The following is a 25,969-nucleotide window of genomic DNA, read 5'->3' as shown; positions in this document are numbered from 1 at the left end:
ACTTGGCAGGGAATGTGGTTATTGCTGTATTGTACTCTCCCAAGTGCCAAGTACAGTGCTTTGCATGCAGTAACTGCTCAATAATTATGACTGAATGAAAGAAAGAATGAAAGAGTAATGCCTATGCCACTTCAGCTCTCGATTTATACAGCCACGGACACAGTGTGAGCCACTTGCCTGTCTTCTGTCAATTTCATGATCGTAGTTCCTCTGGAGGAGAAAACTATGAAAGACATTCGCAGCATCGGACTGGAAAAGAAATAGAAAGCGACGTGTGAACGGTGGCAAAAATACACCCTGTGCAACTCACTGGCACAGCAGTTCCGGCTTCGTCAGAATTTCTTCAGACTTGCCGGATCTTAGGGGGACGAGGAGGGGGGCACAAGATTGAAGAAGTAGGGTGGCAGCCGTGGGTGGTGGCCCACGGGGATGCAGGCATCCCCGGTGCCAGGGAGGTTGCTCCAAGGAGGTCTGCACCTCCAGGGACACTGGACAGCACTGAATGGCGCATGGGAGGCCTAGCATGGCATCAGTTCAGCCTGGTCCCTCAGCCATCCTCTCACCCGCCACCCACCCGCTGGACCCCTGCCCAGAGCCTGGTACCCGGGAGACAAAATGAAGATGACTCGCCCCGTCATTTCCTCCTCTCTTCCTCTGCCATTGGGGGGATCAGGGCAGGACTCAGTTTCAGACTAGACTGTGACTAGACTAGACTCCTTCTAGACTGTGAGCCCACTGTTGGGTAGGGACTGTCTCTATAGATTGCCAACTTGTACTTCCCAAGCGCTTAGTACAGTGCTCTGCACACAGTAAGTGCTCAATAAATACGAATGATTGATTGATTTCAGGGTTCTAGGGTGGAGGAGAATGAGGAAGCCAAGGGAGCATAAGCTTGTTGTGGGAAGGGAATAATAATAATAATAGTATAATAATAATAATAATGGCATTTATTAAGTGCTTACTATGTGCAAAGCACTGTTCTAAGCACTGGGGAGGTTACAAGGTGATCAGGTAGTCCCACAGGGGGCTCACAAGCAGAATGTGTCTGCTTATTGTTATTTTGTACTCTCCCAAGCACTTAGTACAGTGCTCTATACACAGTAAGGGCTCGATGAATATGATTGAATTAGTGAATGAGGAGGAGGAGGAAGGGAAATTGGCTCAGCCTTGCCTGTGGCTGGAGGGTCGAGGCTCCTCCCTGTAGGCTTCTGCCCTGGACCCTCCGGGAGGGAGGCCGAGGAAATGCTGGGGTTCCCGGCTTTTGCTTCCACTGCTACTTCCCCCTATTTGAATTTTTGTCCCAGCATTCATCCAGCTCAAAATGTGGCATCACACTAGGCTGCTTTTCCAGTTTAGCATGGTAACCTCATGGGTATATGGACAATATATGAGTTTTACTCTTACCCCTGTTTGTTAGCTAACTGCTGTATCACTGCTGATACACTTCCCAGAAAAGTTGTTGAAAGCAAACACACACACAATTTCTCACACACACACACACACACACACACACACACATTTAAATTCCATATGCCATCAACAGAAGAGGTCATAAAAGTATAAACTGGGATCAGAACTGAGAAAGGCTTTCTCAGCAATGATGATGCCCACATTCTGCTCTCCCTTCTTGCCTGGATGGGTCCGGCAAATGCAAACCAGGAACAAATGCCCCTCCGGCTTGAAAGAGGAAACAGTTAGACTTTACATATGGAAAAGTTGAATCTCCTCCTTGGAAAACTGTACCTTATGAACTTTTCAGCCAAGCTTTCAACGAAGGAGTAAATTTCCGTCCAGTGGTGTCTCACACTTCCAGACCTGAATAGAGAAAGATAGGTTATAATTGGTTTTCCAGCTTAATGAAGTTAGTATCATTCCGGTCCTCTCGAACAGACTGGAGAGTTGTTGAGAGTAAGGACTGTGCCTTTTACCTTTACTGTACTTTTTCAAGTGCTCAGTAAAGTGCTCTGCACACAGAAGATGCTCAGCCAATTAAGTGATCCATCGGTGGTATTTATTGAGCGCAACAGTAGAATACAGCAGTGGAAGACACATATCCCCTGACCTTAAGGGACATACAATTGACGGATAGAAACAGACACTAATGTCATTAAAGTTAATGAAAGCAAGAGGAAGAACAAGGATAAAGCAGAGAGCAGTTACAAACTCATCAGGACAAAACAGTTGAATAAATAACTGAATCTACAGTTAAATATATGTATATACATGCAAGTAAACATATATATGTGAATGGTGAGGATGGACACAAAATACCCAAGAGCTTAGGGTGGAAGTTGGGCTGACATACTGATGATGTTGTGAATGAATCCTGGAAGGCTTCCTGGGGGAGGGTTCAATGAATACCATTGATTGATGATCATTTTAGTTTTAACACTATCCATTTCCTATATTTTTACACACATGTTGGTGATACAAATGAAACCAGATCCCACGGAATACACCAGAACAACTCAATAATACACCTTAATGAAGACGCAATCCATTCGTCAAACGTCATTCTTAACACCAAATATTGCATTTTTTTTATCAATGTTCAGTCCCACGCCAACGCAGCCTGGCCTCAAAACACACTTTTGAATTGAGCAGTGTTAAACCTGGTTAGCTACACCAATCTCTGCGGGGGCAATGGTGGCTTTGGGGGACGCACAGATGAGGGTGGAAGGAGGTTGGTGGATGGTGGGAGAAGATGATGATGATGATGATGATATTTGTTAAGCACTCACTATGTGCAAAGCACTGTTCTAAGCGCTTGGTAGATACAAGGTAATCAGGTTGTCCCACATGGGGCTCACAGTCTCAATCCCCATTTTACAGATGAGGTAACTGAGGCACAGAGAAGTTAAGTGACTTGTCCAAAGTCACACAGCTGACAAGCAGTGCAGCCAGGATTAAAACCGATAACCTCTGACTCTCAAGCCCGTGCTCTTTCCACTGAGCCATTCTGCTTCTCAGAAGATTCATTCATTCATTCAGTTAATCGTATTTATTGAGAGCTTACTGTGTGCAGAGCACTGTACTAAGCACTTGGGAGGTACAAGTTGGCGACATATGTAGACGGTCCCTACCCAACAACGGGTTCACAGTCTAGAAGGGGGAGACAGACAACAAAACAAAACAAGTGGACAGGTGTCAAGTCGTCAGAATAGAATTAAAGCTAAATGCACATCATTAACAAAATAAATAGAATAGTAAATATGTACAAATAAAATAAATAGAGTAATAAATCTGTACAAACATATATACAGGTGCTGTGGGGAGGGGAAGCAGATAGGGCCGGGGGCGGTGGGGAGGAGGAGAGGAAAAAGGGGGCTCAGTCTGGGAAGGCCTCCTGGAGGAGGTGAGCTCTCAGTAGGCCTTTGAAGGGAGGAAGAGGGTGAGCTTGGCGGATATGTGGAGGGAGGGCATTCCAGGCTATCTGTCCGGTGGGACAGGTGAGAACGAGGTACAGTGAAAATCTATAACATGAGTACTCGAATCTTTTCTTTTTTTCCAGAAGCATCACGGTCTAGTAAAGACAGCACAGGTTCAAGAGCCCTAGTTTCTAATCCCAGCTCTGTCATTTGCTGGCTGTGTGACCTTGGGCAAACCATTCTCTGTCCCCCAGTTTACTTGGGCTTGTTTGCATCTATATCCTACCTGATTATATTGTATCTACACCAGTGCTTTGTTCATGGCCTAGTGGATAGAGCACGGGCCTGGGCATCAGAAGGACCTGGGTTCTAATCCCAGCTCTGCCACATGTCTGCTTTGTGACCTTGGTCAAGTCACATCACTTCTCTCTGCCTCAGGTCCCTTGTCTGTATAATGGGGATCAAGACAGCGAGCTCTATGTGGAACAGGGTCTGTATCCAACCTGATTAGCTTGTATCTACTCCCATGCTCGTGGCTCAGTGGAAAAAGCACGGGCTTTGGAGTCAGAGGTCATGGGTTCAAATCCCAGCTCCGCCAATTGTCAGCTGTGTGACTTTGGGCAAGTCACTTCACTTCTCTGGGCCTCAATTCCCTCATCTGTAAAATGGAGATTAAGACTGTGAGCCCCCCATGGGACAACCTGATCACCTTGTAACCTCCCCAGTGCTTAGAACAGTGCTTTGCACATAGTAAGCGCTTAATAAATGCTATCATTATTATGCTCAGAACAGTGCTTGACACATAGTAAGTGAACAAATACCATTATTATTATAATTATTATTACTTTCATTCATTAAATCATATTTATTGAGCACTTACTGTGTGCAGAGCACTGTACTAAGCACTTGGGAAGTACAAGTCAGCCACATATAAAGAGACGGTCCCTACCCAACAACAGGCTCACAGTCTAGAAAGTAAGCATTTATCAAATATCACCATTAATATTATAGAAAAGTCCCAGGTTGGGACAAGGTGTTAGGCTACCTGGACTCCAGTGATTTTCTAAAGGGAAGTCGCTGGCATCCTATAAGGTCATTTTGAGGAGTTTCTCCTCACTTGGTGAAACCTGAATCATACTTACTTCTAGGTTTGTAATCAGGGGTGGGCCAGAGTCGGAGAACCAACCAAGATATCTATATCCATTTAGCTTTAGAATCCTCTCATAAAAGCCTCTGATGGGGGTGGTGCCAACAGATCTCCTCCCCATCCCCCCCAGCCCTACCTCCTTCCCTTCCCCATAGCACCTGTATATATGTTTGTGCAGATTTATTACTCTATTTATTTTACTTGTACATATTTACTATTCTATTGTTAATGATGTGCATTTAGCTTTAATTCTATTTGTTCTGACGACTTGACACCTGTCCACGTTTTGATTTGCTGTCTGTCTCTCCCCTCTAGACTGTGAGCCCATTGTTGGGTAGGGACCTTCTCTATATGTTGCCGACTTGTTCTTCCCAAGCACTTAGTACACTGCTCCGCACACAGTAAGCGCTCAATAAATACGATTGAATGAATGAATCAACAGATCGGATACCATCTCAAATATACCCCTCTGTGCCTCTTCAACAGCAAAGGGCTGGCATAACTTTAAGGACCCTGGGTACCGGCCATCTCAAGATCAAATGCGATCTCGTGGCTGCCTGAGCCGGCAGGCAGAACTCGGAAGTGAGGGGGGGATACCGCCTCCGCAACCCAAACTACTAGATTGACAGCCCAAGATGGGAATACAGAAAGTGACCCTCGCCCCCATTCCAATCAAATTATGTATGGATGAAGGGGGAGGGCAGAGATTGGATAAACTGAGGCCGGAAGCTGGAATGGCCTAGGAGCACAGGTGATAAATACCTGTCGCCTCTGACCTTCGGGGGCAGAACACCGAGACACGCAGCAGCAGGAGGAGCAGCCGCGCAGCAACAGCAGCGGCCCATGTGTCTTTCTCTGCCCAGAAGGCCAGACACCCGCTCTGCATCCAGAACTGACACACTGAGGAAAGGGCCGCGGGACGGGTGAGTGTCTCGCCCAACGTTCGTGGCTGGGAGCCAGGTGCCCCGCTGTGGACGGGGAACCTAAGTGGATTCCTCCCGTGTAGGGAGAGCACATGGTGAGAGCTAGCCACCCACCACGTGAATGGGTAATGTAATGGATTCCTCCCATGTGGGAAAGTAAATGGTACCCGTGTGGGAAAGTGTGGGGAAGTCCATACTTCATGCTGCTGCCCGGATTATCTTTGTCCAGAAATGCTCTGGGCATATTACTCCCCTCCTCAAAAATCTCCAGTGGCTACCAATCAATCTGCGCATCAGGCAGAAACTCCTCACCCTGGGCTTCCAGGCTGTCCATCCCCTCACCCCCTCCTACCTCACCTCCCTTCTCTCCTTCTACTGCCCAGCCCGCACCCTCCGCTCCTCCACCGCTCATCTCCTCACTGTACCTCGTTCTCGCCTGTCCCGCCGTCGACCCCCGGCCCACATCATCCCCCGGGCCTGGAATGCCCTCCCTCTGCCCCTCCGCCAAGCTAGCTCTCTTCCTCCCTTCAAGGCCCAGCTGAGAGCTCACCTCCTCCAGGAGGCCTTCCCAGACTGAGCCCCTTCCTCTCCCCCTCGTCCCCCTCTCCATCCCCCCATCTTACCTCCTTCCCTTCCCCACAGCACCTGTATATATGTTTATATGGTTGTACATATTTATTACTCTATTTATTTATTTATTTATTTATTTATTTATTTATTTTACTTGTACATTTCTATCCTATTTATTTTATTTTGTTGGTATGTTTGGTTCTGTTCTCTGTCTCCCCCTTTTAGACTGTGAGCCCACTGTTGGGTAGGGACTGTGTCTATGTGTTGCCAATTTGTACTTCCCAAGCGCTTAGTACAGTGCTCTGCACATAGTAAGCGCTCAATAAATACGATTGATTGATTGATTGAAAGTAAGTGGATTCTTCCCGAGTGGGAAGTGCACATGGGAGAGAGCTAGCACGCGTGGGGAATGTATGAGTGTGTTCCTCCCATTAGGGAAGCTCTAAGATCATTAATTTATCACATTCCTCCCAAAAGGGAAGTTGAATCCATTGCACCTAAACCATTAAATAATTCCACTTGCCTCATGGAATAAATTTTATATAAATCTCAGGCTTTCCGTCCCCGGTCTGTCTGTCTGTCTGTCTCTCTCCTGATTCCTGAATGAACCCATCCCTGGGCAACGGGTGACAGGCCTCTATATTCCTCTTAAACACCCAACAAAGCTTACCATTAGGTCCCTTGTGTGATATTTCACCGGATCAGCCTGATCAATTAAGGGCTGAAGGCAAGTCTAAAGAAAACCAAAGTGGCATACCAGTATGTACCAGAGTAGTCAGACCAAAAAAACCAAAAAATGTATTGCCAATTAAAAGAGGAACCAGATTCTGCTACCTAGGCAGCACACTGACCAATGATGCAATCATAGACAGGGAAATAAAAAACACAATCAAAAAGGCCAGCAAATCCTTTGGGAGATTGTTAGACTGTGATGGCAGCATGAAAATGAGGCTCCAGACCAAACTAAAAGTCCACAGAGCTGTAGTGCTGTCCAACCTTTGTTATGGCAGTGAGACTTAGACCATAGCCTGGCAGCACATCTCCTTTCTAGAACAATTCTACCGGCCTTGCTCATGCATCACATTCAGTGTCAAACGGCAAGACAAAATCACAAACGATGCAGTTCCAAACTGAAGTTAGCCCCCTAGCAACAAAGCTATGTAATGACGGTATTGGTTGAGTGCTTACTATGTGCCAGACACTGTACTAAGCGCTGGGTGGATACAGGAAAATCAAGTTGGACACAGTCCCTGTCCCACATATTGATGAGGTAATTGAGGCACAGAGAAGGGATGCGACTTGCCCAAGATCCCACAGCGGACACCTTAACACAACTACATTGGGTGAGACATGGGATAAAAATGAACAGCAGGACAACCAAATGGCTGTGGTATGGAGTGCTGAAATTGGGAAACTGAAAGCGAGGAGGGCAGGAGAAGTGTTTCAGGATGTGGTAAACCAAACCTCAGACAATGCTGCAACCCAACTGAAAACTGAGAGTCAAGCTCATTGTGGGCAGGGACTGTACTCTCCCATGTGCTTGGTACAGTGCTCTCCATTCATTCATTCATTCGATCGTATTTATTGAGCGCTTACTGTGTGCAGAGCACTGTAAGCACTCAGTAAATATGATTGCCTGACTGACAGACCCAGATGGCGCACTGCCATCAAGATGGAAATAGCTCTCTTTGAGCAAGAATGTCCTATGTAAAGAAATGTAGATGGAACGGGGTTGTAAACTGCTCCTTCCAAGGCAGAGGGAAAATGTTTCTCGTAGCTCTCATCAGCCTCCTCGGACCTCCCTGCCTCCAGTTTCTCCCCACTCCAGTCCACATTTTATTCTGCTGCCCAGATCATTCTTCTGAACAGTCACTTAGTCCACACCACCCAACTCCTCAAAAGCCTCCAATGGTTGCCTATCCATCTCCAAATCAAACAGAAACTCTTCCTCCTCATAGAAAAGCAGCATGGCCTAGTACATAGACTACGGGCCTTGGAGTCAGGAGGACCTGGTTGGAAAAGCAGCATGGCTTAGTGGAAAGAGAACGGGCTTGGGAGTCAGCCCCTCCCCCTTTTAGACTTTTTTGTCTCCCCCTTTTAGACTGTGAGCCCACTGTTGGGTAGGGACTGTCTCTATATGTTGCCAATTTGTACTTCCCAAGCGCTTAGTGCAGTGCTCTGCACATAGTAAGCGCTCAATAAATACGATTGATGATGATGATGATGATGAGTCAGTGGTGATGGGTTCTATTCTTGGCTCCACCACTTATCAGCTGCGTAATTGTCGGCAAGTCACTTAACTTCTCTATGGCTCAGTTCCCTCATCTGTAAAATGGGGATTAAGACTGTGAGCCCCACGTGGGACAACCTGATTACCTTGTATCTATCCCAGTGCTTGGTACGTAGTAAGTGCTTAGCAAATACCATCATCATTATTATTATTATTACATGGGCTGTGTCCAACCTGATTAGCTTATATCTACTGCAGCGCTTAGAACAGTGCCTGGCACATAGTAAGTGCTCAACAAATACCAGAAAAAAAAAATCATCTTTAAGGCACTTAATCAGCTCTCCCCTTCATACTTTACCTTGCTGATTTCCTACTATACTGTAACCCACACATATGGCTCCCCTTACACCAACCTACTTACTAGACTAAACAGTTAGTAGGGTGCTTTGTAAACAGTAAGCACTCAATAAATACCATTAATTGATTGTACCTTGATCTCATCTCTCTCACAGTCTCCTCTTTACCTTGGGCAAATCACTTCACTTCTCTGTGCCCCAGTTACCTCATCTGTAAAATGGGAATTAAGACTGTGAGCCCTGTAATGTAATAATAATAATTAATAATAATTTTGGTATTTGTTAAGCTCTTACTAAATGCAAAGCACTGTTCTAAGAGCTGGGGTAAATACACGGTAGTCAATCCCTGTTCCATTATAGGGCTCACACTCTTAAACCTCATTCCCCCGATGAGGTAACTGAGGCCCAGAGAAGGGAAGTGACTTGCCCAAGGTCACATAGCAGACATGAGAAGCACCGTGGCTTAGTGGAAAGAGCCCAGGCTTGGGAGTCAGAGGTCGTGGGTTCTAATCCCGCCTCCATCACTCATCAGCTGTGTGACTTTGGGCAAGTCACTTCTCTTCTCGGTGCCTCAGTTCCCTCATCTGTAAAATGGGGATTAAGACTGTGAGCCCCATGGGCTAACCTGATAACCTTGTATCCCCCCAGTGCTTACAACAGTGTTTGCCCATCATCATGTGGCATTGCCAGGATTAGAACCCATGACCTTCTGATGCCCAGGCCCATGCTGTATCCACTAGGCCACACTGCTTCTCTGTGGGACAGAGACTATGTCCAACCCGATTCTCCTGTACCTACCGTAGTGCTTAGAACAGTGCTTGGTACATAGTAAGTGCTTAACAAATACTAGGAGAAGCAGCGTGGCTCAGTGGAAACAGCCCGGGCTTTGGAGTCAGAGGTCATGGGTTCAAATCCCGGCTCCGCCAATTGTCAGCTGTGTGACTTTGGGCAAGTCACTGAACTTCTCTGTGCTTCAGTTATCTCATCTGTAAAATGAGCATTAAGACTGTGAGCCCCCCTGTGGGACAACCTGATCACCTTGTAACCTCCCCACTGCTTAGAACAGTGCTCTGCTCATAGTAAGCGCTTAATAAATGCCATTATTATTATTATTACTATTATTATTGTTTTCTAATTGAGATTGAGGTCAGACATCGCCTAAATAATAATCTGTGGAGAAGCAGCAGCATGGTGTAGTAGATAGAGCACAGGCCTGTGAGTCAGAAGGTCACGGGTTCTAATCCCGGCTCCATCACTTCTCTGTGTGACTTTGGGCAAGTCACTTCATTTTTCTGGGCCTCAGTCTCCTCATCTGTAAAAAATGGGGAATAAGAGTGTGATCCCAATTCGGGAAAGGGACTGTGTCCAACCTGATTAATTTGTATCATTCATTCATTCATTCATTCATTCAATCGCATTTATTGAGCACTTACTGTGTGCAGAACACTGTACTAAGAGCTTGGGAAGTACAAGTTGGCAACATATAGGGATGGTCCCTACCCAACAATGGGCTCACAGCGCTTAGAACAGTGCTTGGCACATTGTAAGCGCTCCCCTTCTAGACTGTGAGCCCGTTGTTGGGTAGGGACTGTCTCTATACGTTGCCAACTTGTACTTCCCAAGCGCTTAGTACAGTGCTCTACGCACAGTAAACGCTCAATAAATACGATTGAATGAATCATTATCATTATTTTTTTTTTACCAAAGGACGTGCATATCAATCATCGTATTTGAGCCTCCTCAAGTCCCCATGAGGGAGAGGGAGGAATTATTTTATGCTCAACTTACAGATGAAGCAACCAAGGCATAGTGAGGTTAAGTAATTTATCTAAAGTTCCACAGCAGGCCTGCGGTGGGGTTGGGTCTGGAACCCAGGTCATCAAATTCCCAGCCTCGCGCTCTTTCCAGTAGACCACGCTGCCCTGTCAAACACGAAACAGACCGCCACACCATGGGAAGGGATGTGGGTTGACAACACGGAGGGAGAGCTGAGAGGCAGAGTAGGGCTGACGGGGCATTTGGGAAATGAAATGAAATGTGTCAAGGAGAGAGTAGTAATAATGATGATAATGTAATAATCATGGCATTTGTTAAGCGTTTACTATGTGCTAAGCACTGGGGTGGATACAAGCAAATCGGGTTGGACACAGTCCGTGTCCGACGTGGCGCTCACAAGTCTCAATTCCCATTTTACAGGGGCAGAGAAGTGAAGTGACTTCCATTCATTCATTCAATCGTATTTATTGAGCGCTTACTGTGTGCAGAGCACTGTACTAAGCGCTTGGGAAGTACAAGTCGGCAACAAATAGAGACGGTGCCTACCCAACAACGGGCTCACGGTCTAGAAGGGGGAGACAGACAACAAAATAAAACTTGTCCAAGGTCACACAGCAGACAAGTGGCGGAGCCGGAATTAGAACTCATGACCTTCTGACTGTGCTCCATCTGCTATGCCATGCTGAAAGGATCTGGCGATTCCCATCTGGAAGGCAGCGAAGGGAATTAAAGCCAGAAACTGTATGTGTTGCTGACTGAGCCAACATGCTCAAGGTCACAAAAGGGTTACGGGGTGGGGGGGAAGCAGTATGGCTCAGTGGAAAGAGCCCGGGCTTTAGAGTCAGAGTTCATGGGTTCAAATCCCGGCTCTGCCAGTTGTCAGCTGTGTGACTTTGGGCAAGTCACTTAACTTCTCTGTGGCTCAGTTACCTCATCTGTAAAATGGGGATTAGGACTGTGAGCCCCCTGTGGGACAACCTGATCACCTTGTAACCTCCCCACCGCTTAGAACAGTGTTTTGCAGATAGTAAGCGCTTAATAAATGCCATTATTATTATTATTATTATTATCCAGACAGAAACTCCATCTGCCATTTCTCAGGGCCCCATTATCTATGCCCTAGACCACATCAATGAGTCTGAGCTCCGCAGAAGGAGAAAAAACTAAAACCAGGAATCCCAAGATACGGACAGATACCAGGGACTAAATTACCCTTTTGCCTTTACCCTGGGATCGTCTGTGAAATGACAACCCTCTCCTGACTCCTGGATCTCCTGATTCTATCCTTACCCCTAGCCTGTGATGTTGCCAGCTTAATCCCTGGGGCATGAGTCAGAAGTCGGAGCAGCAAACCACAAAGAGGAGGACATATGCACAAACAGAAAACCACACAGCGGCAGGAATACAGCTGAGTAAGGGTTTCTAGCGAGTGATTTCGTTGGCCGCCCTGCCCTAACAAAGACTTGTAAGGATGCAATCATCATTCCAATACGATCATTTTCCAGCGGGAAGTTTCTCCAGGGCATCCATGAGGCTCACACATGAGCCTTCCCGGCTTGGAAAAGTCTTTCTTGAACTGAGGGAACAATGGAAAACCAATTGTCCAATCTATCATTCAGGACTTTTTTTTATGGTATTTGTTAGCCTCTTACTTTGGGCCAGGCAATGTAATCAGAGCTGGGGTCGATCCAAGCTAATCAGATTGGACACAGTCCATTTCCCACCTGGGGCTCACAACCTTAATCCTCATTTTACAGATGAGGTAACAGGCACAGAGAAGTGAAGTGACTTGTCCAAAGTGATTCAGCAGGCAAGTGGCAGAGCTGGGATTAGGACCCTGGTCCTCTGGATTCGAGGCCTGTGCTATTTCTACTGGAGCTCGCTGCTTTTCAGGGCTTGCTCCATTAACTCTTGGAGGGGCTGAGGAATTTACTTTCCAGGCTAATGACGGCTGGTCAGGATCCATGAGGATCATTCCTCTGAGGGCAGGATGTGGCTTTGGGTAATTGATTGCAAGCCTGCTCTGCCCTGTGGTTCACTAGGAAACACGTCACCTAGCAACAATCCAAACAGAAAGGAGGCAATGGCTTGAAATTTTGGTTCTTGGATCTGCAAAATCACTGATATTCATGAGCACATTCAGAAACCCCTTCTAGTTTCAGGAGGAGAGATTCAAAGGAGGCAGTGTTGGCTAGTGGAAAGAGCACAGAAATGAGAACTAGAAAACTTGAGTTCTAGTCCCGGTCCCACCTCTTGCCTGTTGTATGACCTCGGGTAAGTCACTTAACTTCCTAAATCTTAGTTTCTCAGTTTCGCAGTCTAGAGAAGCAGCATGGTGTAATGGATAGAGCCTGGGCCTGGGAGACAGAAGGTCATGGGTTCTATTCCCGGCTCCGCCACTTGTCTGCTGTGTGACCTTGGGCAAGTTCTCTAAACCTCAGTTACCTCATCTGTAAAATGGGTTACAGTCTATGGCTGGGTTGACTAGCCTGGCAGAAGTGGGGCCATTCATTCATTCAATCGTATTTATTGAGAAGCAACATGGCTCAGTGGAAAGAGTCCGAGCTTGGGAGTCAGAGGTCATGGGTTCTAAATCCATCTCTGCCACTTAATAATAATAATGATGGCATTTAATAAGCGCTTACTATGTGCAAAGCACTGTTCTAAGTGCTGGGGAGGATTCAGGTTGTCCCACGGGGGGCTCACAGTCTTCATCCCCATTTTACAGATGAGGGAACTGAGGCACAGAAGTGAAGTGACTTGCCCAAAGTCACACAGCTGACAATTGGAGGAGCCGGGATTAGAACCCATGACCTCTGACTCCAAAGCCCGGGCTCTTTCCACTGAGCCAGGCTGCTTCTCCGCTGCCACTTGTTAGCTGTGTGACTTTGGGCAAGTCACTTCACTTCTCTGTGCCTCAGTTACCTCATCTGTAAAATGGAGATGAAGACTGTGAGCCCCATGTGGGACTACCTGATTACCTTGTATCACCCCCAGAGCTTAGAACAGTGCTTTGCACATAGTAAGCGCTTAACAAATACTATCATTATTACTATTATTGAGCCCTTACTGTGCACAAAGCAATGTACTAAGTGTTTGGGACAGTACAATACAACAATTAACAGACACAATCCCTGTCCACAGTGAGCTTACAATCTAGAAGGGGAAGACAGACATCAATACAAATAGATAAATAACAGATATATACATAAGTGCTGTGGGGCGGTGAGGGGGGAAGAACAAAGGCAGCAAGTCAGGGAGAGGCAGCAGGGAGAAGAGGAAAGGGGGAGCCTAGTCTGAGAAGGCCACTTGGAGAAGATGCGCCTTCAGTAAGGTTTTGAAAGGGAGGGGAGTGTAATTGTCTGCCAGATTTGAGAAGGAAGGGTGTTCCAGGCCAGAGTAAGGATGTGGGCCAGGGGTTGGTGGTGACAGGCAAGAGTAAGACACAGTGAGAAGGTTTGGACTAGAGGAGCTAAATGTGCGGGATGGGTTATAGAAGGAGAGCAGCGAGGTGAGGTAGGAGGGGGAAAGATGGTGGAGTGCTTTAAAACCAAGGGTGAGAATTTTTTGTTTGATGTAGAGGACGATGGGCAAACACTGGAGTTTTTTCAAGAGCAGGGTGACATGTCGTGAACGTTTTTGTAGAAAAACGATCCAGGCAGCATAGAGAAGTACGGACTGCATGGAAAAATCTCTAAGGTCAAAAGCAGGAATTCCCCCTAAACTGGTTTAAAGCCACGGATCTGGCTGGGAAGTTCCCAGCAGGCCAAAGGGACGGTTCCTTGGGATACTAATATTAATAACAACTGTGGCATTTGTTAAGCGCTTTCTATTTGCCAGGCACTGTACTAAGCGCTGGGGCAGATACAGGCAAATTGGGTTGGATGTGATCCCCGTCCGACTAGGAGCTCACAATCTTAATCCCTGTTTTACAGATGAGGGAACTGAGGCACAGAGAAGTGAATAGATTTGCCCAAGGTCATACAGCAGACAAGTTGAGGAGCTGGGATTAGAATCCAGGTCCTTCCGACTCCAGGCCCAGGCTGTATCCACTAGGCAACACTGCTTGGAAGGGTTTAAGGGAGGGCAAGGAGAGGGGAGCCGGCAGCGGTCTGACCTCCTGGTGTGGTGTCCAGCTCCTCGACTCTGCCGGCTCAGCAACAGCTCCTCCTGCCTTGGGCCAGGAGCCGGCTGCCCACCCAAATGCTTCCCTCGGGTGCAATAAGCACTGGCATCTTCCTCAATGAATCCTCCTGGACTCAATCAATTTGTCCCCTCTAACCTCACCTTGCCACTCTCCTACTATAATCCAGCCTGCACACTTTGCTCCTCTAATGCCAATCTACTCATGTTCCTCCATCTCATCTATAATAATAATAATAATGATGGCACTTGTACAGCGCTTACTATGTGCAAAGCACTGCTCTAAGCACTGGGGGATATAAGGTGATCAGGTTGTCCCACGTGGGGCTTACAGTCTTAATTCCCATTTTACAGATGAGGTAAGTGAGGTACAGAGAAGTTGTGACTTGCCCAAAGTTACACAGCTGACAAATGGCAGAGCCGGGATTTGAACCCATGACCTCTGACTCCCAAGGCCGTGCTCTTTCCACTGAGCCATGCTGCTCTGCTGACCCCTTACCCGTGTCCTGCCTCTGGCCTGGAACGCCCTCCCTCCTCATATCTGACAGACAAATCTTCACCCCTTCAAAGCTTTATTGAAGGCACATCTCTGCCAAGGGGCCTTCCCTGACTGAGCCCTCCTTTCCTCTTCTCCAACTCCCTTCCACATCATCCTGACTTGCTCCCTTTATTCAACCCACCCTCAGCCCTGCCTCACTTATGGACATATCCATAATTTATTTGTATCAGTGTCTATCCCACCCTCTATACGGTAAACTCATAGTGGTCTGGAAACTCATAGTGGCCTGGAAATATGTCTCTTATGTTGTTCTACTGTACTCTCCCAAGTGCTTAGTACAGTGTTCTGTACATAGTAAGCCCTCAATAAATATGATTGATTGAGTGAAAGGTCACTGCAGCTTCCCAAAGGTCCCAAAACATCCGGGGAGGAGCCTATGTATCAGGAGAATTGGACTATGCAAAATATTTGGCATGTCATCCTAGCAAGTGGATTTTCCTCCTTTTAATCTATCTGAAGTCCTTGATAGTCACTTCTGAGTGGTGACTCACAACAAGTGGATACAATACAATCAGATTAAATATAGTCTCTGTCCCATCTAGGGCTCGCAGTCTGAGGGGATGAGGAAACGAGTATTTAATCCTCATCTGTAGATGAGGAAACTGAGACACAGTGACTTGCCCAAAGTCACCAAGGAGGGAAATGAAAGAAACTGGTATCGCCTCTTGGTCCCAGACAAGAATGAGCAATAGGTTCTCTCAGGACACTAAGAGGAAGGTAGCTTCCTATTACCTGACAGATTCTCTGCTGACCTTTCCCAAGCCAGACTGCTACCTTCTGGAAAGATCTGGGAGGCCAACACTCTGGGTTGAAACTCAGAATTGTACTGGTACCTTACATCCTTACTTCTGGCCTGGATGCCCATCCTCCTTGAATCTGATAGATAATTAGTCTCTCCCCGTTCAAAGCCTTATTGAAGGCAAGTCTCCTCCAAGAGGTCTTCACTGAATCAGCCCTCCTTTCTCTTCTCCTTTTCCCTTCTGCCTTGCACTGACTTGCTCCCTTTTATTCATCCCCGCTCCCACCCACACAACATTTATGTACAGATCTGTCATCTATTTATCTATATTAATGTCAGTCTCCCCCTCTAGACTGCAAGTTCATTGTGGGCAGGGAATGTGTCTGTTTGTTATATTGTACTCTTCCAAGCAATTAGTACAGTGCTCTGCACACACTAAATGCTCAATAAATACGATTGAATGAACATCTCCAAATCAGAGACCCTTATGATGGTCCCGTTTCCCTGAAAGGCAATGAAATCCTCTTTCTGCAGGCCTGGGGTTACTAGTTTCTGTGGGCCGGTTGGCCATTACCAAGGCAACAATGAGCAGTTTTCCTGACTGGACCATTTCCAGCTCGCTGCTGTTCAAAACATCTAGCATTCTTCCAGATCAGCAAAGAGCTCAGGTCGGACTTCTTTACAGACACGGTCGGAGCGAGGGAGCCGTCGATCCAGCCAAGCCAAGCCATTTCCTGGTGGCACGGCTCCCCTTGCGAGCCTGTGGGATTGAGCGAGAGAAGGCTGGCCAGCAACCTCCTCCCTTCCTGCTTCCCTCACAAACCCTCGCGGCTCAAAGATTTCCAGCATCTGCCAAATCTGCAGCCTTCTGGCGTCTTGATTCCAGGTCCCTTGTCTCCCTCAAGGCTGACCCTGGCTCCAGGACAAAGGAGTAGAAGAACTGGGAAATGAAATATCCCATTCCAGGTCCCTTGTCTCCCTCCAGGATGACCTTGGTCCCAAGCAGTGTGGCCTAGTGGATAGACCATAGGCTTGGGAGCCCAAAGGACCAGGGTCCTAAACTCAGCTCCGCCTCTTGTCTGCTCTTTGACCTTGGACATATCACTTCACTTCCCTGTGCCTAAGTTACCTCACCTGTCAAAAGGGGATTAAGCCTGGGAGCCTTATGTGGGACAGGGACTGTGTTTAACCTGATTAGAACAGTCCCCTGGAATAACAGTAAATGCTTAACAAATACCATAATTACTGTTATCTCAGTGCTTAGTATAATGCCTGATACGTAATAAGTGATTAATAAATGCCATCTTAGAAAAGACAGGCAAGAAGAAGCAGAGAGAGATGATGAAATGTCTCAGTCCAGGTTTCTTATCTCCCTCCAGTCTGACCTTTTTCCCCAGATAGGTGAGTAGAAACAGAGGGACATAAAATGTCTCACTCTCCCCACATCATTTTTCTTGCTGTATAACAGTAACAGTGAAGTCCCACCTCTGCTGTCAGCTCACCCTCCGGGACAGAAAATTGGATGTGAATGCTGACAGGCTCAAGCATGTGCTTCGGCTACGTTTCCAGTCTGCTTCTCACAGAAAGCCATTGAGACTAGGGTCCCAAAAACACTTAATCCAACATCACTGGTAGTAGCTCACTGCCAGATACAATGTCTCTCAGAGACACAGGGTATTTCTCTCTCTTTCTCTCTCTCTCTCTCTCTCTCTCTCTCTCTCTCTCTCTCTCTCTCTCTCTCTCTCTCTCTCTCTCTCTCTCTCTCTCTCTCTCTCTCTCTCTCTCTTCCCCCCCGCCCCTCCCTCCCACCAAATTCTTCATTTCCTCTCCTCCAGAAGGCAGGAGGGCAGGAAATATACATGCTCCAGTTCAGCCAGCACCTCATTCTGCCCACCTCGTTAATGTTTGGGCACAGTAGCTCAATGCATGACTGTAGTTACTTGGGTGGATCCCCCAAAAGTAGTTCTAATCAATCAATCATATTTATTGAGGGCTTACTGTACGCAGAGCACTGCACTAAGGACCCGTTATACAACATAACAGAGTTGGTAGACACATTCCCTGCCCAAAACAAATTTACAGTCTAGAGAGGGCACTTGCAGTAATAGCATTTCTCAAACACTCATTGGACCCTAATAATAATAATAATAATAATGGCATTTGTTAAGTGCTTACTATGTGCAAAGCACTGTTCTAAGTGCTTGGGAGGATACAAGGTGATCAGTTTGTCCCACGTGGGGCTCACAGTCTTAATCCCCATTTTACAGATGAGGTAACTGAGGCCCAGAGAAGTTAGGTGACTTGTCAAAGGTCACACAGCTGACAATTGGCAGAGCTGGGATTTGAACTCGTGACCTCTGACGTCCAAGCCTGTGTTCTTTCGACTGAGCCACGCTGCTTCTCTTAAGCACTTGGGAACTACAAAAGAGGCCAGTGGCACATACCCTGCCCAAAAGGAGCTTACACTCTAAGAGGAGGAGAGGGACAGACAAAGAAGTATTTACGGAGTAATCAAAATAAATATTTGTGTGTACAACTTATTATGGCAAGCTGTGTGGCTTAGTGGAAAGAACCTGGGCCTAGGAATCAGAGGGCCCAGGCTTTAATCCTGACTCTGCCACTTAACTTCTTTGTGACCTTGAGCAAGTCACTTCACTTCTTTGTGCTTCGGTTTCCTCACCTAGAAATGGGGATTCGTTACTTGTCATCCCTAATAATAATAATTATCATTAATAATTATAATAATAATAATATTGGTTAAGTACTTACTATATGCCAAGCACTGTACTAAGCATTGGGGTATATATAGGATAAACAGCTCCCACAAGAGGCTCACAATCTACTAAATAGGGAGGAGAACAGGTACTGAACCCTCGTTTTGCAGATGAGGCAAGTGAAGCACAGAGAAGTTTAATGACTTTGATTTTGAGAAGCAGCTTGGCCTAATGGATGGAGAACAGACTTGGGAGTCAGAAGGACCTGAGTTCTAGTCCCGGCTCTGCCACTTGTCTGCATTTGACCTTGGGCAAATTCATTCATTCATTCAATCAATTATATTTATCAAGCACTTACTGTGTGCAGAGCACTGTACTAAGCGCCTGGGAAGTGCAAGTAGGCAACATAATAATAATAATAATAATAATAATAATAATTTTGGTATTTGTTAAGTGCTTACTTTGTGCAAAGCACTGTTCTAAGTGCTGGGGAAGTTACAAGGTGATCAGGTTGTCCCATGTGGGGCTCACAGTCTTAATCCCTATTTTACAGATGAGGTAACTGAATCCCAGAGAAGTGAAGTGACTTGCCCAAAGTCACACAGTTGATATGTGGCAGAGGCGGTATAGAGAGATGGTCCCTACCCAACAACGGGCTCACAGTCTAGAAATGGGCTCACATTCTACAAACTGGCTCACAGTCTAGAAATCACTTCACTTCTCTGTGCCTCAGATACCACATATGTAAAGTGGGGATTGAGACCGTGAGCCCCACGCTGGAAAAGGAATGTGTCCAAACTGACAACCTGGTATTTACCCCAGCACTTAGTCCAGTACCTGGCACATAGTAAGCACTTTACAAATACTGTGAGCCCATTGTTGGGAAGGGACCATCTCTATTTGTTGCCGAACTGTACTTTCCAAGCACTTCGTACAGTGCTCAGTACACAGTAAGTGCTCAATAAATACGACTGAATGAATGAATGAAATACCATTAAAAAAATGTTTAATGACTCACCCAAGGTCACACAGGAGACAAGTGGCAGAGCTGGGATTAGAATTTAGGTCCTCTGGCTCCCAAGCCCAAGTTCTTTCCACAAGGCCCCACTGCTCTCAACACAGGAGCATGCCCACAGTGGGACACTGGAGTTTTCAGTTAGCAGGAGTCTGACTCCAACACAATTAGCTCCTTTTTCCTTTTTTCCCCAACAGAAGAAGGTAATAAGTGGGTAAAGAAGGCTCTTCTACTCTTCCCACCTGGGAAACTTGAATTCCTAACACAAAAGAGAGAATCAGGTTTTTGACCAAGATCTTTCTCTACTGTTTTGTCCAAAAAACTATGGTGAATTCTACGATTTAATACCTTGTGCCAGCTGGAAAATAAGAATACCCTTCCTCCCTGATTTGCAGCTAGAGTGTTTTTAAGGCTGACTGTTTGTTATTCTCTTTGCTTCTGAGTGTGAAGCATCACCTGGGCAGGAAAGATGCTTAGAAGGACAGAACTAGAGACTGAGTTGCTCTAAGGCTTCTTAGAAAGCTTAGAATGCTTCCCCAAAGCCACGTTTCTAAGCACTGAAAATCAGTGCAAAGAAGCTTTTATCAGTCATTGCACCCCTAGCCACATGCTTTCTGCGTGGCTCAGTGGAAAGAGTCCGGGCTTTGGAGTCAGAGGTCATGGGTTCAAATCTCAGCTCCACCACTTGTCATCTGTGTGACTTTGGGCAAGTCACTTAACTTCTCTGGGCCTCATTTACCTCACCTGTAAAATGGCGATTAAGACTGCAAGCCCCCCGTGGGACAACCTGATCACCTTGTAACCTCCCCAGGGCTTAGAACAGTGCTTTGCACATAGTAAGTGCTTAATAAATGCCATCATTATTATTATTATTCTGCAGTGGGAAAATGACTACCTGGAGCCCTGAATAAAAGGTGAACCACTCCAAAGAATCCAGGGGTGGTGGGGAAGAGAGGTGGAGATTCCATTTTCCTCCACTCCAGGGATGTTGTCACTTCCCTTCTGGATTTGAAAGGAAGAACTGAACTCATTTTCTCATTCAGTTTCACAACAGCAGCATGGTATAGTTGAAAGACTAGAGGTCTGGGAGTAAGAGGACCCAGGTTCTAATAACAGCTCGGCCGCTTTTCTGCTATGTAACCTTGGGCAAGTCACTTAACTTCTCTGTGCCAGCTTCCTCATCTGCAAAATGGGGATTCAGTACCTGTTGTCCCTTCTACTTAGATTCTCAGCCCCAACTGGAATAGGAATCTGACCTCGTATCTACTCCAGAGCTTAGTATAGTGCTTGGCACATAGTAAGCCCTTAACAAATAGCACAACTATTATTAATATCATTACTATTATTAATACAACAAATTTATTATCCCAATTTTATATGTGTAGAAACTGAGACATCCAGGTTCCATACTTTTTCCTGCCTAGCTGGAGAGGAAAATAGCCTTTGACACTGAAGAGCCAGGAGAGAGATGAGAGAAGGGAAAAAAAGTGATGGCACTTTTAAGCTTCAACATCATTAAGTATGACTATCTATGGAGGTGTTCTTTATATGCAGAGAAGATACCAATAGTGGTGAAAATCACCAGTGTCTCAGTCACCATGTGTATACAAAAGAGCTGAGCTTTGTTGTGTTGCTGTCATCATTTAGCATTATTAGTGTGGTATTTGTTAAGCTTACTTTGTGCCAAGCACTATGCCAAGCACTGGGATAGATAAGCAGCGTGGCGCAGTGGCAAGTGCCCGGACTTGGGAGTCAGAGGTCATGGGTTCTAATCCTGACTCCACCACATGTCTGCTGTGTGACCTTCGGCAAGTCACTTAACTTCTCTGAGCCTCAGTTCCCTCATCTGTAAAATGGGGATGAAGTCTGTGAGCCCCACATGGGACAACCTGATCACCTTGTATCCCCCCCAGCGCTTAGAACAGTGCTTTGCACATAGTAAGGGCTTAACAAATGTCATTATTATTATTATAGATACATGATAATCAGGTTGGACATAGTCCCACTTGGGGTTCACAGTAGGAGGGAGAAAGGGAGAACAGGTATTAAATCCACATTTTACAGTTGAGAGAACTAAGTCAAAAATAAGTTAGGCGACTTACTCAAAGTAACACAGCAGGCAAGTGGCAAAGACCAGATTAGAAACCAGGTCCTCTGACTCTTAGGCCCAAGCTCTTTCCAGTAGGTCAAGCTGCTTCCCTAATGTTTTAAACTCTTAACATATACGTCTAAATATTCCTGCAGAATATATTTTTAAATGCAACTTCATTTATAATTCACACATCAAAATTTTCATAAGAATGAGAGGTGCTATCATTCATTTCACTCATTCAATGATAAGTATCATGTTTACATTTATGTGACTGCTACTTTCCAGACTCAATAATGACCCTTGCTGAAAGTATCTTTTTTGGATTCCTCACCATCTGCATCTGATACATGCTTGAGTTGTGGAAAATAGTGATGGCTTAGATCATATAATTCATCTTTTGTGCTTCATTGACACTTGGAATAAAGTTAAAAAATCAACTTTGATGAAAAATAAACAAATAGGAAGCTCTAAGCCATGACATGGAGAGGTTTAGCCTGGAGTATATCTCTAGTTTAGAGTGGGAAATTGCTAACAAAAATAAGGCTGAATGATTGCGACACAGATGGTTATAATAATGGAGCCAGTTATAATTAGAAAACACTAGAAGTCAGTCATTTCCCAGCTGAAGCACATTTCCACATAATTACCAAAAAAACTTTCACCAAAGAGAGGTTCCATTGTCAAACTACTGAGTGAGACTAGGATGACTTCACTTCCATTGAAATAGACTGGTACCCAGGACAGTGTCCTTTGTATTGCTATGGAAAAGTATTCTCCATCCCACCTACACCATATCTTTTGACATATACTCCACCAGCTTCTTTTGACTGCCCAATTGTGCTTTCTATGGTATTCGTTAAGCGCTTACTATGTGACAAGCATCGTCCTAAGTGCTGGAGTAGATATAAGATAATCAGGTTGGACACAGTCCGTATCCCACATAGGGCTCACAATCTAAGTCAGGAGGATTTAACACCTGATTTTGACACCTGTCTACATGTTTTGTTTTATTGCCTGTCTCCCCCTTCTAGACTGTGAGCCCGTTGTTGGGTAGGGACCGTCTCTATATGTTGCCGACTTGGACTTTCCAAGCGCTTAGTACAGTGCTCTGCACACAGTAAGCACTCAATAAACACAAGTGAATGAATGAATTCAATCCCCATTTTGCAAGTGAGGTAAATGAGACTCTCTGAAGACAAGCTGACAAGTGGCAGAGCCAGAATTAGAACCCAAGTCCTCTGACTCTTAGGCCAGGGCTCTGATGGATATTAGATCAAGTTCAAGCTTCAGATTGACATTTTCTCAGTCACTGACAAGTCCTCAGTCTTCCCCTGTGCTGAACTACTGAACGAAACCACAGGGAAGCCTGGCCTGCTTCCCATCATGACATTCCCGGCCCCTGTTCTGACAAGCCCTGGGAATCCAGGGCTGGGAGGGATTGTAGCAGCGACAGTGTGAAACCTCTCCCAATTTTACAGAGTCGGGAACTGCAGCTGGGCCTGCACTCCTGATGTCCAGGCCGTACTCTGAGATACCACTCACCACGTTAGTTGAGCTCTGTGTTTTTATACTGTCTTTCCTATGGTGTCTGTCACCAAATCCTTTCTTTTCATACTGGGTCCGTGGAAGGCCTCCTGCATATTTTTCCCAGTGCTTACTGCGGGCTCTGCACACAATGGGTACTTAATAAATAAAAATAATGGGACTTATTGAATGCTTACTACGTGCCAAGCACTGTTCTAACCACTGAGGTAGACACAAGTTAATCAGGTTGGACACAGTCCCTGTCCCACATTGGGCTAACACTCATAATCCCCCTTTTTTTTACAGATGAGGTAACTGAGGCACAGAGATGTGAAGGGACTTTCCCACATTCACACAGCAGACAATTGGTGGAGGTGGGATTAGAACTCATGACCTTCGGATTTCCAGGCCCATGCTCTATCCACTATCAGACTTTTACTACTTCTACTATTTGAGAGCAATCCCTACCATAACCTCCAGTTTAATCACTGCAGACAAGTCAAAGACAGAGTTAAGCATCTAAAAATAACCACACTGCTAAACTGACAAGAATAACAATAATAATAACTATGGTACTTGTTAAGCGATTATTATTTGCCAAGCACTGGAGTAGATACAAGTTAATCAGGTTGGACACAGACCCTGTCCCACACAGGGCTCACAGTCAGTCTTAATCCTTGTGATGGTGTGGTCGAGGCTGAGTAAAACAGAAACATTACTTTCCAGATTCCTGCTTGTCAGATTACTGTAAAGACATCCCAGTATCATCTAGATATGTTCTAATAATGGCACTATCCTAGCAATAATAATAATAGTAGTAGTATTTGTTAAGCACATACTATGTGCCAGGCACTGTACTAAGAGCTGGGGTGAATACAAGCAAATCGGGTTGGACTCAGTCCCTGTCCCACATAGGAGGTCCACAGTCTCACTCCCGATTTTACAGATGAGGTAACTGAGGACCAGATTTATTCAGTCAATCCTATTTATTGAGCGCTTACTGTGTGCAGACCACCGTACTAAGTGCTTGGGAAAGTACAATACAACAATAAACAGTGACATTCCCTGCCCACAACGAGCTTACAATTTAGAGTACTGTAGTGCTTACTATGGGCCCAGCACAGTTCTAAGTACCGGGGTTGATACAAGTTAATCCTCATCTCTTTGCAAAATCTAACTGACTTCACCTTAATCCTCCTCCACCTTTTAGCTGTCATCAACCCTGTAGCCCACTCCCTTCTCTGGAAACACTGACTAAACTTATTTTCTGTTTCAGTTCTCTCCCACTTTTCCTCGAATCTCCATGTCTGATCTCTCTCAGTCTCTTTGGTCACCTCTTCCTTTGACTCCCACTCTCTTTAAGACTAACTATAGTCTTAAAGGAAGACTTCGTTCTGGTTGCCCTTCTAATTTCTGGAAACACTGTCTAACCTTATTTTCTCTGGTACAGTTCTCTCTTCCATTTCCTTTTATCCCTGTGTCTGATCCTCTTCCTGTAACTCCCACTCCCTTACTGTTAGTCTGCCCTTTAAGACTCTGTTTTGGTTGCTCTTCTCCTCTCAACCTACATTCACTTCCTTGGGGAGTTAATCCTCACCCGAGGCCTTAATTACCACCTCTTTGCACATAACTTCTAAATCTGCCCTCCTACCTCTAACCTCTCACCTTCTCTGAAACCTTGCTTTTCCATCTACTTCCAGGACTTCTCTACATTAATGTACCCATTGGCACTCAGTCTGAAAATGAACTCTTCATCTTCCTCCCCACATCTTTTCTTATCCTTAACTTCCCCAAAAGACTTAACAATACCATCTTTGACACCATAACTTCGGCATCATCCTAGACTCCTCCCTCTCTTACCCTATATTTGGTCAGTCACCAAATCCTGTTTGCCATGATAATAATAATAATAACAATAATAATAACAATAATATTTGTATGGATCCAAAAGCTGGACAGTGAAAAATCAGGGTAGAAAGAACATCTATTATTTTGAAAAATAGCATTGGAGAAGGCTTTTGTGAATACCATGGACTGCCCGAAAGACAAACAAATGGAATTTAGAACAAATTAAACCAAAGTGGTCTTTGGAAGGCCAAATGACAACTTAGATTAGCATATTTTGGACACATAATCTAGAGGACTAATTCTCTGGAGAACACACTAATGCTAGGAAAAGTCCAGGGAAAATGTGGAAGAGGCAGACTGGCAGCTACATGGATAGAAACCATAACAACGATAACAGAAGAATCATTAGAAAGGTTGCGGATTACGGCAGAGGACAGGACGTTCTGGAGAAAGTATATCCATGGAATCTCTATGAATAGGAAATGACTCCACAGCACTTAATAATAATAATTTGTTAAGCACTTACTATGTGCCAGGCACTGTACTAAGCACTGGGGTAGATAAAGCAAATCAGGTTGGACACAATCACTGACCCACATGGGCCTCACAACCTCAATCCCCATTTTAAATATGAAGTACCAGAGGCACAGAGAAGTGAAGTGACTTACCCAAGGTCACACAGCAGACAAGCAGCAGAGCCAAGGGCTTGGAAAGTACAATTTGGCTACAGACAGAGACAGTCCCTACCCAACAACAGGCTCACAGTCTAGAAGGGGTAGACAGACTACAAAACAAGTAGACAGGTGTCAATACTATCAGAATATATGAACAGAACTAGATGTATACACAATGGGTAGTCACATCCAACAGGCCACTGCTCTCCCCATCTTCAAAGTCCTTCTGGAATCACACCGCCTTCTGGAGGCCTTCCCTGATTGATTTCTATGGTACTCATTCATTCATTC

At 45.5% G+C, this 25,969-nt stretch overlaps 1 protein-coding gene across 1 annotated transcript in view; it reads right to left on the bottom strand.

Moving 5' to 3' along the window:
* Window positions 1-25,969, bottom strand: part of ANTXRL (ANTXR like) — a 134,923-nt gene that overhangs the window by 89,095 nt on the left and 19,859 nt on the right. Inside the window, exons 2-3 of the mRNA XM_038743922.1 lie at window positions 1,744-1,815; window positions 178-249 (exon numbers count right to left, since the gene is read on the bottom strand). Coding sequence (XP_038599850.1) covers window positions 178-249; window positions 1,744-1,815 — 144 coding nt within the window. The remainder of the gene's footprint in view (window positions 1-177; window positions 250-1,743; window positions 1,816-25,969) is intronic.

This window comes from Tachyglossus aculeatus, chromosome 3 (genome assembly GCF_015852505.1).
Source record: "Tachyglossus aculeatus isolate mTacAcu1 chromosome 3, mTacAcu1.pri, whole genome shotgun sequence".
Classification (NCBI taxonomy): Eukaryota; Metazoa; Chordata; class Mammalia; order Monotremata; family Tachyglossidae; genus Tachyglossus; species Tachyglossus aculeatus.
Note: the sequence above shows the minus strand (reverse complement) of the source record. Positions and strands in the feature narration are given on the sequence as shown.